This window comes from Arvicanthis niloticus, chromosome 24 (assembly GCF_011762505.2).
Source record: "Arvicanthis niloticus isolate mArvNil1 chromosome 24, mArvNil1.pat.X, whole genome shotgun sequence".
Taxonomy (NCBI): domain Eukaryota; kingdom Metazoa; phylum Chordata; class Mammalia; order Rodentia; family Muridae; genus Arvicanthis; species Arvicanthis niloticus.
The window spans coordinates 8,757,493-8,770,142 of record NC_133432.1 but is presented as its reverse complement, the minus strand read 5'-3'; the positions used below and the strand labels follow the sequence as shown (position 1 = coordinate 8,770,142).

Sequence of the window (12,650 nt, the reverse complement as noted above, 5' to 3'; positions counted from 1 at the left end):
GGCCCTCAAAGGGGCGCACAAGCCAGCACGCTTGATGCCCGTCCATCACAGCATCTTCCCAGCTAGACCTCCAGGCTCTGGCTGAGGGAAGGCGATCCATTATTTATGAAAACATTTTACATTCATGAACTGCCTTTGTTGAGAAGGACACAACTGAAACAAACTGGGAGAGAGTCTCAGGAAACCCAGGCCCATGAGATGCCAAGGTGACAGCTGCCCAGAGTGCAGCCCCCTCCTTGCCATTGGCAGGGAGCACAGGGGTGGGGGGGCGCAGGAAGCCAAGCTTTAGATACTGCATTATGTCTCCATGATGACCTCTGGCTTTCTAGACCCCTAGAGCCAGTAGAAACCTAGAAGCCAGGAAGTCCCCAAGTTGTGGAGGTCACCTTTGTGGGCTTCTCCCCACAGCTGTCTGTTTGCTTGGCTGAGTAGGGAGGTGGAAGCCCCAACATCTGCTCCCGCCGGCTGCCTTTGCCAAACTGAGACCTGAATTCAGAAGCATGGCCCTGGCACTGCCTTCCTTCCGACCTCCTTCCTCACCAGTCCAGAAGAGCGGGTGGTAGGTGGCCCTGTGGGTCAGCATTGAACACAGGCCAGTCCTGCCTGCCAAGTGCTTGCTCAGAACATTTGCAGACCCCCTCAGCTCCTCACTTGCCTCTGGGGTCCAACATAGTAACTAATCTAGCACTCTCACACATATACACACATTCTTGTGTACACACACACTGCACCATCCTAACACACACAGTCCATCCTAACACATCCCCAAGCAGTCTCTGCACACCCCTATAAGTTTCCACAAAGCATGTTGTGCTTTTAAGTAAGACATACTAGCTTGAACCTCATCCCCAGCAGTAGCCCAGGGCTCGCTTATATAGTAAGTTACCTTTCCCCCTTCATGCACACTAGGGAGAACAACTCAGAACCACCCCAGACAGCCTGCTTGGGGGGGGGGGGACAGCATGGAAGGGACCCATAGAAGAAGCTACTGAATCTGGCACATCACCATGGAGACAGAGCTGCCATCAGTCATGACAAGCACCCACGGGCAGAGAGGAGACTGCAGGGGTCTCTGCTGAAACCAGAACAATCCGCTCTGTTCTGGCAACAGGACTATTTGTTCAGGCATGAGTCACTGTCCCCTAAGCAGTACTGATGGCAGACAGCATTATTTCACCAAACCAGCAGCAGAACTAAGATGCATGTATCAGGCCAGCACAATGGCTTAGGAGATAAAAGCATCAGTGCAAGAGCCTGACAGCTTGAGTTTGATCCCCAGAGCCCATGTGGAAAAGTGGGCAGGGGCTGAAAAGACAGATGAGTTCCTAGCACCCACATTAGGCCACTCCAGGGGGTCTGATAGTCTTAACTTGGGCCACCCACACTTGTGTACAAACAAAGGCATATGCACTTTTTTTTCCTTCATATTAAAAGCTAGTGTGGCAGCCCACATCTGTAATCCCAGAGCTCCTGTGCGATGGGAGGCAGAGACAGGACAGTTGCCAGAAGCCTGGAGTACATAGATGTTGGGAGAGCCCCTGCCTCAATGTGGCAGAAGGCAAGAATAGACCTGTTGTCCTCTGACTTGGACACACACAGCATAGCACGTGCACATGTGTGCACATGGCCACACACTGATAGTAAGAACTTAAAGTGTATACATTAGGGAGCTGGAGGGACGGCTTGGTGTTTAAGAACACTTGTATAATTATAAGAACCAGAGTTTGGCTCTTGGTACCCACAGAACAAGCCAGCACCTCTGACTCCAGCTCCAAAGAATCTGATCCCCTTTTAGCCCAACGTGCACTCCTATGCACAGATTCACATAAATTGTAAAGAAAAAAATGTGTAACCACACTCACCTACACATGCATGACAGAAAACTGGAAGGGAAACGGCAGGGGGTGGAGTGGAGTTACATCATGAGTGCCCTCTGGGCCTTAGGGAGCCCCAGGTGCAGGTACCCAGCCAACCATGATGTGGCCATTGACACAAATGAGATCAAACATGTTCAGAACAAGACGTCTAAGCGTGCCAACAGCAGCAGTTGCCAGTCAACCAGAGAACTTTCTGGAGTCTAGAAAAGCATCTCCCAGTGTCAACAGAGGAACAAAATCATCCTAGAGCGACACCTGAGACCTGGAGAGCAAACACCAGCGAGCCACAGGCTGTGGGGGGACTCTGAAGTCATTATTTCAGCTCTGCGGGTCCCACCCCCACCCATCCTGAAATGAGCAGTGACAAGCCGAGCTGTATGAGCTGCTTACCTGCAGTAGGCACCTCCGGTCCCCACTGCTGCCTGTGCTGGGGGCTGGAGTATCCTGTGCTCACATCTGGGTCCATGCTGTCAGGAGGAACCGTGGCAGCCCCAGCTGCAGGTACCCTCCATCAGGAGTTATCAGCAGCAGCCATCCAGCCAGCCATGATGATGCTGAGAAAACCCCATTACCTCCACGCCAGGGCTTCTGGAAGCCTGCCTAGACAGACTCTTCCTGGCTTACCCAGCATGGAGACCACAGGTGCCCAGTCCTTCAAGGAGGAAACAGATGGTACATGAGGAGCAGCAGACAGGACAGAGGGTCGATGTCACCAGTTTCTGCCTGCTTCTCAGAGTCAGTCTTATGTCACCAAAGCCCAGGTTCCTTTAAGGGGTTGAGGGACAGATGGGGATGGCCAGGCTCACTAGGAAACCTTTATTGTCACCGTTAGAGATAAAAAAAAAAAATCAGAGTCCCATACACCACACCCCACAAGGAGGATAACCGAAGAGTTTCTGATTGTCACAGCAGCCCAGGCAAAGGGCTGAACATCGGTCCTCGGCCACCCCCCAGCTTCCAGCCACCCCCTCCCTTGCACGGTCAGCGGCAGCAGGTCAGTGGCAGAGGGCGATGGTCTCCATGTTGAGGAAGCGGATGTGCATCTTGGTCTCGATGTCGATGCCCTGCCAGATCTGGAATGGAGGGAGTGGCATCAGCAGGCGTCTGTACCACTGCCAGAGCCCACCTGAGCCAGGTCCTTGGCCTGCCCACCCACTGCCCTGCCACTGACTGAGCCACTGTTTGCTTCCTAAGAAGCAGGATGGGTTCGAGGCCAAGCTACGTGGAGTCCGAGTCTGCTGGTTAATCTGGCTCTGACCTTCAAGCTCTTGTTGAGATGGTCACTGTGGAGTTAGGATGATGTCCTGAATCCAAGTGAGGGCTCAATGGGCTCCATGATCCAGTCCCCCACCCACCCCAATGGCCTCTTGAGAGTTCCAGCCTCCTTTTCCCCAGTGCGATTCCAGGGTGGCCTCACCATGCTGCCCACTTTCCAGACTCAAGACTGGGTCAGCAGAGCACTGTGTAGACACTAGACACGTAGGGGCTGTTACATGGCAGGTGTGACTAGACAGGCATTATTAAATGACCTGTCAGCTTGATCACCATAACCTTGGTGGGATAAGAGGTCACCGGCTTCAAACTTATGCTCAGGTAGAGTGACTTTCAGCCCTGGACAGTTAGGGCCTGGACATTCAGGTCATGAGGCTATTGGCCTGCAGGATAAGGCCTTGTCCCTCCCAAGATCATCCTCTCTCAGTTCTTTGGCTATGAGCAAGTCAGGGGTTTCAAGTAGGGAGTCAGGATAAGAACAGGAACAGAGGGTACCACACTAAAGGCTGTCACTCAGCATCTACAGAGATGTCCCCCTAAGTTTCCCAGGGTGAGGCAGGCCTTGGAGCTAGGCTTCCCGCTGTCCCCTGCCTGGTCTTGTAGGGACGCAGAAATACTTCCACTTCACAAAGAGCAGCCCCAACTCTTGGGAGTTTGAAATGTTCTCTAAGAAAGATCCTGGGCTCCATAATGATTCAGTCAAGTTCTGGCAGTGCACAGACACTGTGGGGGCACCAGAAGGGACAAAGTAAGGAGCGAGCTTCTGAAGAACTCCAGGGAAAACAGCAGGGTTGGTTTGTCACAAGAGTCTTACTCTAGCCAAGGCTGGCTTTGAACTCAAGATGCCCCTGCCTCAGCCTCCTGGACAAACATTGGACTTGTGTGCAACTAGGACATGCTCAAGGCAACTGTGCCTCTTCTCGATGCTCCTGCTGCCCTGGTGTCCTGCATCGTGTTCCTAGATGAACAGGTCCCAGTTATGCCTAAACAGATCCATACACTAACAGCTCCTGGCTTCCCCTGCATGTGTCCTGTGCAGCCTGGGGTGTGGGCCTCTGTCATGAGGCAGGGTCAGCAGCTGACCTCTGCCTCCTTCCCAGAGAGGCTGGGGCTGTGCTGCTTGCCTGCCTGTAGTCAGCATCCCTCTGGTGGGCAGAGGCTCTGCAAGATGAACCCAGGAGGCCCCAGGCTCCCTCCTTGCACAGCCTGCAGGCTGGAAAGCCGGACTGGGAGGTTCATAGGTCTCCCTACATCCTGACCTCCATCCTCAGAAGGCTTCAGAGACATGACGTTGGCATTTTCTTCTTCCTGCTTTCGGATACCTTGGTCATTGGCATTCCAGCCCTAGAGAGAGTATGAGTGTGTGTGTGTGTGCGCGCGCGCGCGCGCACGCGCATGTGACAGTAACCACTATCCAGATTGGCTGCAGACACCATTACAGGAGGTGGGACAGATGAGTGGGTAGCCACTCATGACTCCCAGCAGAACTCAGCAACATGCCACCTGCTTCAGTCTGTTTGCAGAACGCTGGTGGTTTGTCCCTGTGCAGGAAGTTTTCAGAATATTCTAGAATCTCTGCTGTGCTGTGAAAAAGCAGCTGCTCCCAGGAAGGGTTGCCAGTGTCCCGAGAGAGAGAGAGAGAAATTTACTTCTCCCATCTACCTGTGTGCCACTTATGTCACAGACCACACAGCAACACCACCCTTTCCACAAAGTCAAGCAAGTCAGTCAATGTGGCTTTCAAGGCCTTCCTAGAGAACAGCCCGGTGAACACTTGGGATCTGCAAAGAACCACAGCACCACAAGGTCCTCATGGTGGCCCAGAGCCCCCATCTTTCCCCTCTGGAACCCACCTTCAGGAAGTCCTCAAAGGTGATCCCCTCATACACCTGGTCCGGTTCCTGAGGACAAGATTGTAGTCAGTGAGTGGCCAGGGCATCTGCCAGGCTCTTCTGAGACAGTCCACCACCTCCCAACACCAAGAGCACAGAGGTGGCACTTCTGAGGTAGAGTTGAGGCAGGCTTTTTGCCAAGGCCAGTTTTTTTCAACCCCAACAGAGGCACAGGTTTTATCCCACCAAACTCCCCCAGGACTGTCAGGGGAAGAAACAGTGGGACTTCCAGGCATGGACTTTCCTTCCCAATACAGCCTACCTCACCCTGTCCCTAGAAACTATGCCACCAAGATACATCCTGCCAGCCTGTGTCCTGACTCAGCTCCCTGTACTGATAACACAACTATTCTGGGCTAATCTATGCTCACAGCCCACTAGGGTAAAGGGAAGGGCATGGGGGGGCCCTCTGTGGACACACTCGTGGCCATGAGTCACCATGATAACCAGGGAACAGTGTGGCTTTAACTAAGGCCTAGCATGCTTGACCAAGCAAGTCTCCAGCTGTATCCTTCCTACCATAGGGACAAAGGGGATGATACCAGGACTCTGCACACACACTGCTGAAAACAGTTTACCCAGCAGCTCGCTGTAGCAGTGACCAGCAGTGCAAGGCTCCAAAGGTCCCTGCTGGGTACTCAGAAAGTTCCCTGCACTGCCCCAGAGTCCTCCAGGTTTCTACCCTTCGTGGCTATCGAGGGGCTAGCCCCTTCTCAGTGTGGAAAGGCTCTGAGATGTACACAGAGCCAAGAATACGAGTCCTACAAGGAGTGAGTGCCTGCAGTTCCCAAGCGTGTTTGTAGAAATGTCACCAGCCCACTGGACACATGTCTCTGCCAAGAGGAAAGAAGACCATGTCCAATCAAGGCTGAATGGTCTAAGTGCAATTGGAGTCAGGCTAGACCAGAGCTCAGTGGTACAGCCTGAGCTTAGCGTGCACTGGGCACTGAGTTCAAAACCCAGACCACTCCCCCTCCCCCGAAATGCAAGTGACTGGACACAACAGAGCAGCAAAGACACACGTGTGTGTCCGATGTGCTGTAGAAAAAGACCCCAAGAGTGGTTCCACAGGGCAGGGCCTAGACTGGGCATGACAGGGAGTGACCCTTCACCCTCTCTCAGTTGCTCTTGGGGGCAATGGTCAATGCCCCTTTAATGGTTCTTTGTTTCTTAAAACATTTCATAAAACCCCCAGTTTTCCACTGGCCTGGGCCTGCCCTGTTCCCAGGGTTTTTCCTCTGTCCCTCCCTCCACAGGGCACCAGGCTCCCAGGCTGGGTGAGGGGAGCTAATTATAGACTCGGGCCCCACTGTGAGGAGTGGAACAGGAAGGCAGTACTGGCAAGGACAGAAGGCCAGGAGTTGGGGAGCCCAGGCTGAAACCTAGCCCAGCAGCCCCACCCTTGCCCGCCAAGATCCACTGCACAGACAGGACCTAAAAGATGGTACTTAGAGAGTCACCACCCAAGTCAGTAAGTGGCTTTGGAACCGCATCAAAGGAGAGAAGGTGGGTGGCTCTCTGGTGAGTGGCGTGGTCAGAAGCATTAACCAACATCGGAAGCCAGTGGCTGCCCTGAGCCACAGCTCAGCCCCCCCCCCCCCCCGTCCCCCGTCAGAGTGGGGTCTGTGTTGATCTGGCAGATATGCAGTGTGTGCTCCACAGGTACACACATGCCAGGCTCCCCGGTGGCTCTGTCCCCACAGCACCGGGGATCTGCACTGGGGATGCCACCACCTCTGTGGCAGAGCAGATCTGATATAAATCAGCAGGCACCAGCTGCCAACAATTTTACTACAGCAAATTAGGAAAAGTCAGCAGTTGAAAGTGAAGCGGGCTGGGAGACATCTAGCGAAGGAGAGTGTAATTAAGCCAAACGGGTGTCTGGCTCACCACAGTTACAGGGGAGCTCCATTCTCCACAGGCTCAGGGCCCTAAGGCAGTTCCCATGTACAGTATGGCTTTTTATTTTTCTTTTTAACCAGGGCCAGTTGCTTCTCTGAGACAAAAGCACAGAGAGATACAAGCCAGGAGGGTTGTTCTGCCACCATGACCTCTAGGGAGTAAGGACCTGATCCCAGTGACAAGCAGGAGACATGGGGGCGGGGGTGGGGCAGGATCCAGGATGGAGCTGCCTCCACTCTGAAGCTGTTGGCAATGCAGATGCAAGGAGGCCAGAAGCTCCCCCCACCCCACCCCCCGTCCATGGAGGTAACCACCTACCCACCCTAGTCATCTGTCCCCAGGGGCTACAACCCCACCCTGCAAGAGAGACCCCACACAGAAAAGATCACAACAAGCTCCAGAGAAATCTTCAGAGCTAAGCCTCAGTTTCCCCTGTGGTAGAACAAGGCTGAAGCCATGAAACGATGAACACATATTGCCAATCCCCTGTTCTGCAGCCTCTCACTCAGTCCCTCGGCTGCCCCACCCCCAACACCAATGGTCTTCACAAATGAAAGGTGCTTGCCCCGGTGTCCAGGCCTGAGAACACCTCCACTTCACTCAGAGAGGACACAGTGCACGGGGGGATACTGTGTTGGGTGTTGCCCTCAGGGGTGAGGACAGGGGTGAGGAAGGCCACAGTGGCACTCATTAGACCTTGCTCTCTGCTTCCCAAATCACATAGATCTCCAGACCTGCAGTCTCCTGGAGGCAGAAGAACCTGCATGCAGGTTATGGCCTCCGCTCCAGGCCAGGCTCTGGTGAGAGCACCGAGCAGGGCACCTGGCTCCTGCCACTGAGACCTTCAAGAAGCACAGACTCCAGCCATAGGAAAGGCATTGTGGAGCCATGGAACGGGGTGTCTGCTGGTGAACTGCTGACCACCCTTTCTTCCCTCCCTCTACCCCAAGGGCCTCTCACCATCTGCCCCACGCACACGCTGGCAGCCTCCATCATGGCTCCGTCTGCAATGGACCGAGCTGACTCCTTCTCAATGTGAGGGTTTCCAGAGAGCAGCTCCTCCACCACCTGCCAGTGGGGCAGACACGTGGTGACCTTGGGACTCGGCAGTCCGAGAAGGGGGAGATGCCAGGAGCCCCAGGCTGGCCAAGAGAGCATACTTTACATTTCTATACTCTTCCAGGGTGATGCGGCCGTCACTGTCCGAGTCATACATATGGAACAGAACTGTAGGCAACAGAGGGCGTAGGAGCCAGTTAGGCCAAGCCAGGAGTGGGGCCTGGAGACTCCCACTCTGAAGCTGTACCAAATTAAACACAAAACATCATGGCAAGATCTAGATGTCAAAGCCTTGGGGCAGAAGGGCACTGGGCATGGGACCTAACTAGTCTCCCCCTAGTGGGATGCGTTGAACAAGTGACTTCTCTAAGCCTCAGTTTCTCATCTCTTAAGAAGGGAATTGGAGGCAGTATCTGCCATCCTTACTACACTTCTCTAAGCCTCAGTTTCTCATCTCTTAAGAAGGGAATTGGAGGCAGTATCTGCCATCCCCACTACACTTCGGACACGAGAGACAGGACTGGGTATCTCGAGCACAGGGCTTCTCAGGTATCACCTTAAAATGCCACGATGCCCACCTCCTGATTGCTGGCCAGTCCTAGGTAGATCCTGAGGGTGGCAGGGGACTTAGCAAGGCCTGGCTGCCTCTCTCAGACTTGGCAACAGCCTACAAGGATGAAGGGCCGAGTGGACGCTCTCCACCACCCCAGCCCTCTGCTCTGGCATTTATCAGGAACCAAGTACCCAAAACCATGCAAAGCGGAAAAAACAAAACAAAACAAAACAAAAAAACCAAACAAAAAAAGCTGGACAGTGGTGGCGCACGCCTTTAATCCCAGCACTTAGGAGGCAGAGGCAGGCGGATTTCTGAGTTCGAGGCCAGCCTGGTCTACAGAGTGAGTTCTAGGACAGCCAGGACTACACAGAGAAACCCTGTCTCGAAAAAAACAAAAAACAAAACAAAACAAAAAAACAAAAAAAAAAACATGCAAAGTATTTCCTGGTCACGATGTCCTAGCTGACCCCGTGAGATCAGGGCAGCCACAATCCACTTCACAGATGGGCTGCCAAGGCCCATAAGTGCTCAGACAGCGGTCCCCAACCAGTTCAGACCTGTTAACTTCTGATCCCATGATCCTCACCTCAGCCCTCAGAGCAAACAAACAACTGGGACCGTGGGTGTATCCTAACCAGTGACACAGGAGGCCCAGGGGACACTCAGGATGGTTGTTCTCAACAACTCCTCACATACACCCCAGAGCTAAACATAGCCAAGCACCCAGAGCCTGAGGAGCTGGGGAAGGACTTTGGGAAGGTCAGGAAAAGACCACAGAGGGAAAAGGAGATGTGACTGTGACCTGCCGTCCAATCAGGATGGCCACTAAATGCTCCCTAGAGCTAACGTCCTAAGGTGGAGCCTCAGGAGAAGACTGCCATAGACTGTGCTCCCAGAACACCATGGGGGAGCAGGTGTGGGACCCAGACTCAGGGCCTCCCCAGCCCTGGATGCAAGGTTTCATCTGTAACAGAGTCCTCAGCCCCAAAGCCACCCGTGTTCAGAGTCAGAACACCATGCCAGGGTTCAAGGTCACATGGCTGAGTGTAAGATTTCAAGGGAAACCCAGGTCTTTAAACTGTATCAGCCAACCCCCTGCCCGCCCCCCCTTTTTTTAAGACAGGGTTTCTCTGTGTAGCCCTGGCTGTCCTGGAACTCACTCTGTAGACCAGGCTGGCCTCAAACTCAGAAATCCACCTGCCTCTGCCTCCCAAGTGCTGGGATTAAAGGCGTATGCCACCACTGCCCAGCTAACCCCCGCCCCTTAACCCCATCCCTCCCACTCCCCTCCTATCCTGAAAGGCCAGAAGCTGCTGGGTTTTTTATGAAGCTGTCACCAAAGTGCAACTTCAGAGCGGTCACCCAACATCGTTGTTTAGGGGCTGATGGTGTAAGGACACGGGCTATGACCCCTGGCTGTCTCCCTCCCCCCCACACACACAGATGGCCTAGCCTCCTGTTGGGGATCCCCACGATGGCAGAACCCGGGACTCAGCACATACATTTCAGCTTCTCCTTTCGAGACAGCTCCACCTGTTCCTCGCCCAGGGTGGTATCAATGGGTCTGAAGTAGGACATGATAGTCAGGAAGTCCTCAAAGTTGATCTCATCAGCCAGGCCGCTGGGTCCCTTACGAAGGTTCCTACAGTGGTAGCCGGGGGAGGGAAGACCTCAGTACTTGAAAACATCTCTTGAGATGTCTCTGATCTCTACATGTATAGAATACTACACAGACATACACAGACAGACAGACAGACACACACACACACACAAACTCGTGACAACGTGGCCCTCTGGGTACATGTTCCCAAGAATCTGTGCCTGAGCTGTCTGACACCTTCACCTCCACCCTGACGTGTCCCTGCTCCTCCAACTAGGCCTCAGCCTAGTTTAGTTACTTCCCAGTAATGCTCATGACAGACCGGTCCATCAGTTCAGAGGTCAGTGCTCTCATCCTCCAATCAGATCTCTGGAGTCCCAGCAGCTGAGGCTGGAATGGTGCCTTTGGCACTGGAGCCTACGAGCCCAGCTGTACCTCCTGGTCTTAGCCTTGGCCACAGGTGGGAAGAGAAGCTGAACTTCCGGGCCCACGGAAGCCGTGAGGAGTCAGTGCTGAGCTTGGGGCTGCGAGCAGATCCCAGAGCGAGAGTACCTGCCTAGCACACCTGAGGCCCTGGGTTCTATTTCAGAAACAAGGATAAAATGTAAAAAGCAGGGCTCGGCAGGTGACACACTTGTCCAACAAGTGTAAGGACTGGGGTGTGGGTGAGTCGTGTGCCTATAATCTCAGTTCTGTTGAGGCAGGAGGAATCCCCAGAACTCCTTTGGCCAGCCAGCCTAGCCAAACTGGCAAGCTCAGGCCAGTGAACAGTCTCATCTCAAAACAAGGACAACAGCGTGAGACATGCCAGCTAAGGTTGTCTTCTGGCATCCAAGAACACACAAACATACATGTGCACCTGCACACACACACGCACGCACACACACACGGACATGTGCACATGTGCAAATGTGAAGAAAACCCAGAGCATCTGCTACGTTGGGAGTTGTCTGTCATGCAGCCAGCAGTGACTCACAGAGAAGTGGATGGCACTCAGAAGAGCCACCCAAAGCCATGCGGGACTGTCCGCCCCCACCCATTCTCTGTTTGATGATGGACGAGGTAGGCCACCTCAGCCTGTCCAGGAGAGGAAGCACACCTGTTGTCGAAGAAGGCACGGACGATTTTGGATCGGATCGGGTTGAGCTCCAGGTCAGGGACATTGTTGAAATTCTCCTTCCTGTATTCCAGGACACACAGGAGAGACAGTCACAAGAGAACAGTCATCAGTGCCATCAGACCCAGGCCGTGAGGTATCAGTTCATCGAGGACAGCCCCACCCCACCCTCAGACCTCCGCCTACAGATTGGATGCCAGTGGGAGGACTGAGGGAGCCTGGCACTCGGAGGAACCTGGGAGGTGGGTGGTACACTCACACTCGGGCTGCAGAGACAAGATCTGCAGAGTCCAGGGAGGAAGGAGGAAGGAGGGGGAAGGGGAGGGGGAGGGGGAGGGGGAGGGGAAGGGGGAGGGTTGGCTGCACTGAGCTCCCAGCAGGAGGATTCATGCCAGCAGGAAGATTCATGCCAGCAGGGCCTCAAGGTAATAGACTCTCTGAGTATCTCATGACCTGGCACCTCCCAGCATGTGCCCAAGAGACGAAGCACACACGGGCAGTCTCCATGGGAGCAAGGCTCCTCAGATCCGCAGAAGGGCCCACAATGGCTGCCACTAGATAAATTGATAGCTGGGCTGCGGACTGTCCACCCAGGGGAACATTATGCAGCCAGGAAAAGAACTGGACACTGGTACCCACTGCAGGAGGATGAGCCTGAAAATTGACACTGTGGGAAAGGCATTGGCAGTGAAAGGTCACATTACTCCATTTAAATGATGTATCCAGAACAGGCTGAGCCACTGAGGCAAGTCTGGGGGAGCCAAAAGACACCTAAGGGAAACAAGCGTCTCTTGGGTGACAAGTACCCGCTCTGCAGAGACACTGGCGCTGCTGTGTATTTTTATAATTGAGCTGTGAGGTGTGTCCTTTAATTTAGTAAAGACATTCGTCCCCCCAGCAGCTATGGGCCTGGCAGGGGGGATACAGACAGTCTCAGCTGCCTGTCCTCACAGGAGGAGAAAAGCGTCCACTTAGGCCGCCTGTACCTGTACTATGGCAGTGACCTGAGGGACCTAGGACATAGCCCAGTACTTCAGGAAACAAGAAGGAGTGCCCAGGAGGGGGAGGGGTTGGCTGATTTTTTTAAAAAGAGGACATTAGGGAGGGATGTGACACCCGGACTAGACCGGAGCAGGAGCAGAGGCTGTTTGACTTGGGAGGGACCGCAAACAGTCCCTTATCCTGCCCTGGCTTTACCTCACCGGAGTGGGGCCTCTGGCTCCAGACACAAATAGAACCAGGTGACCGGATCTCTCCTGTTCTTGATACCCCTGGGTGGCTTTCCTGCCCCTCCCTCATGGCTGGACTGGTGACATCTAGCCAGTCAGGAGCTGGTGACTGGGTAGAGCCACCTTCTACATTCACCAGAGCCCAG

General features: G+C 54.0%; 1 protein-coding gene across 2 annotated transcripts in view; it reads right to left on the bottom strand.

Annotated features, from left to right (window-relative positions):
- Nucleotides 1-2,679: 2,679 nt before the first annotated feature.
- Tesc (tescalcin) overlaps nt 2,680-12,650 on the bottom strand; it is a 33,742-nt gene continuing 23,771 nt past the window's right edge. The window contains exons 3-8 of one of the 2 annotated variants that reach the window (XM_076922591.1): nt 11,258-11,338; nt 10,061-10,200; nt 8,109-8,170; nt 7,904-8,011; nt 5,003-5,050; nt 2,680-2,950 (exon numbers count right to left, since the gene is read on the bottom strand). In XM_076922591.1, coding sequence (XP_076778706.1) covers nt 2,873-2,950; nt 5,003-5,050; nt 7,904-8,011; nt 8,109-8,170; nt 10,061-10,200; nt 11,258-11,338 — 517 coding nt within the window. In that variant the 3' untranslated portion in view covers nt 2,680-2,872. The remainder of the gene's footprint in view (nt 2,951-5,002; nt 5,051-7,903; nt 8,012-8,108; nt 8,171-10,060; nt 10,201-11,257; nt 11,339-12,650) is intronic. The other variant, XM_076922593.1, reaches the window with a different exon arrangement.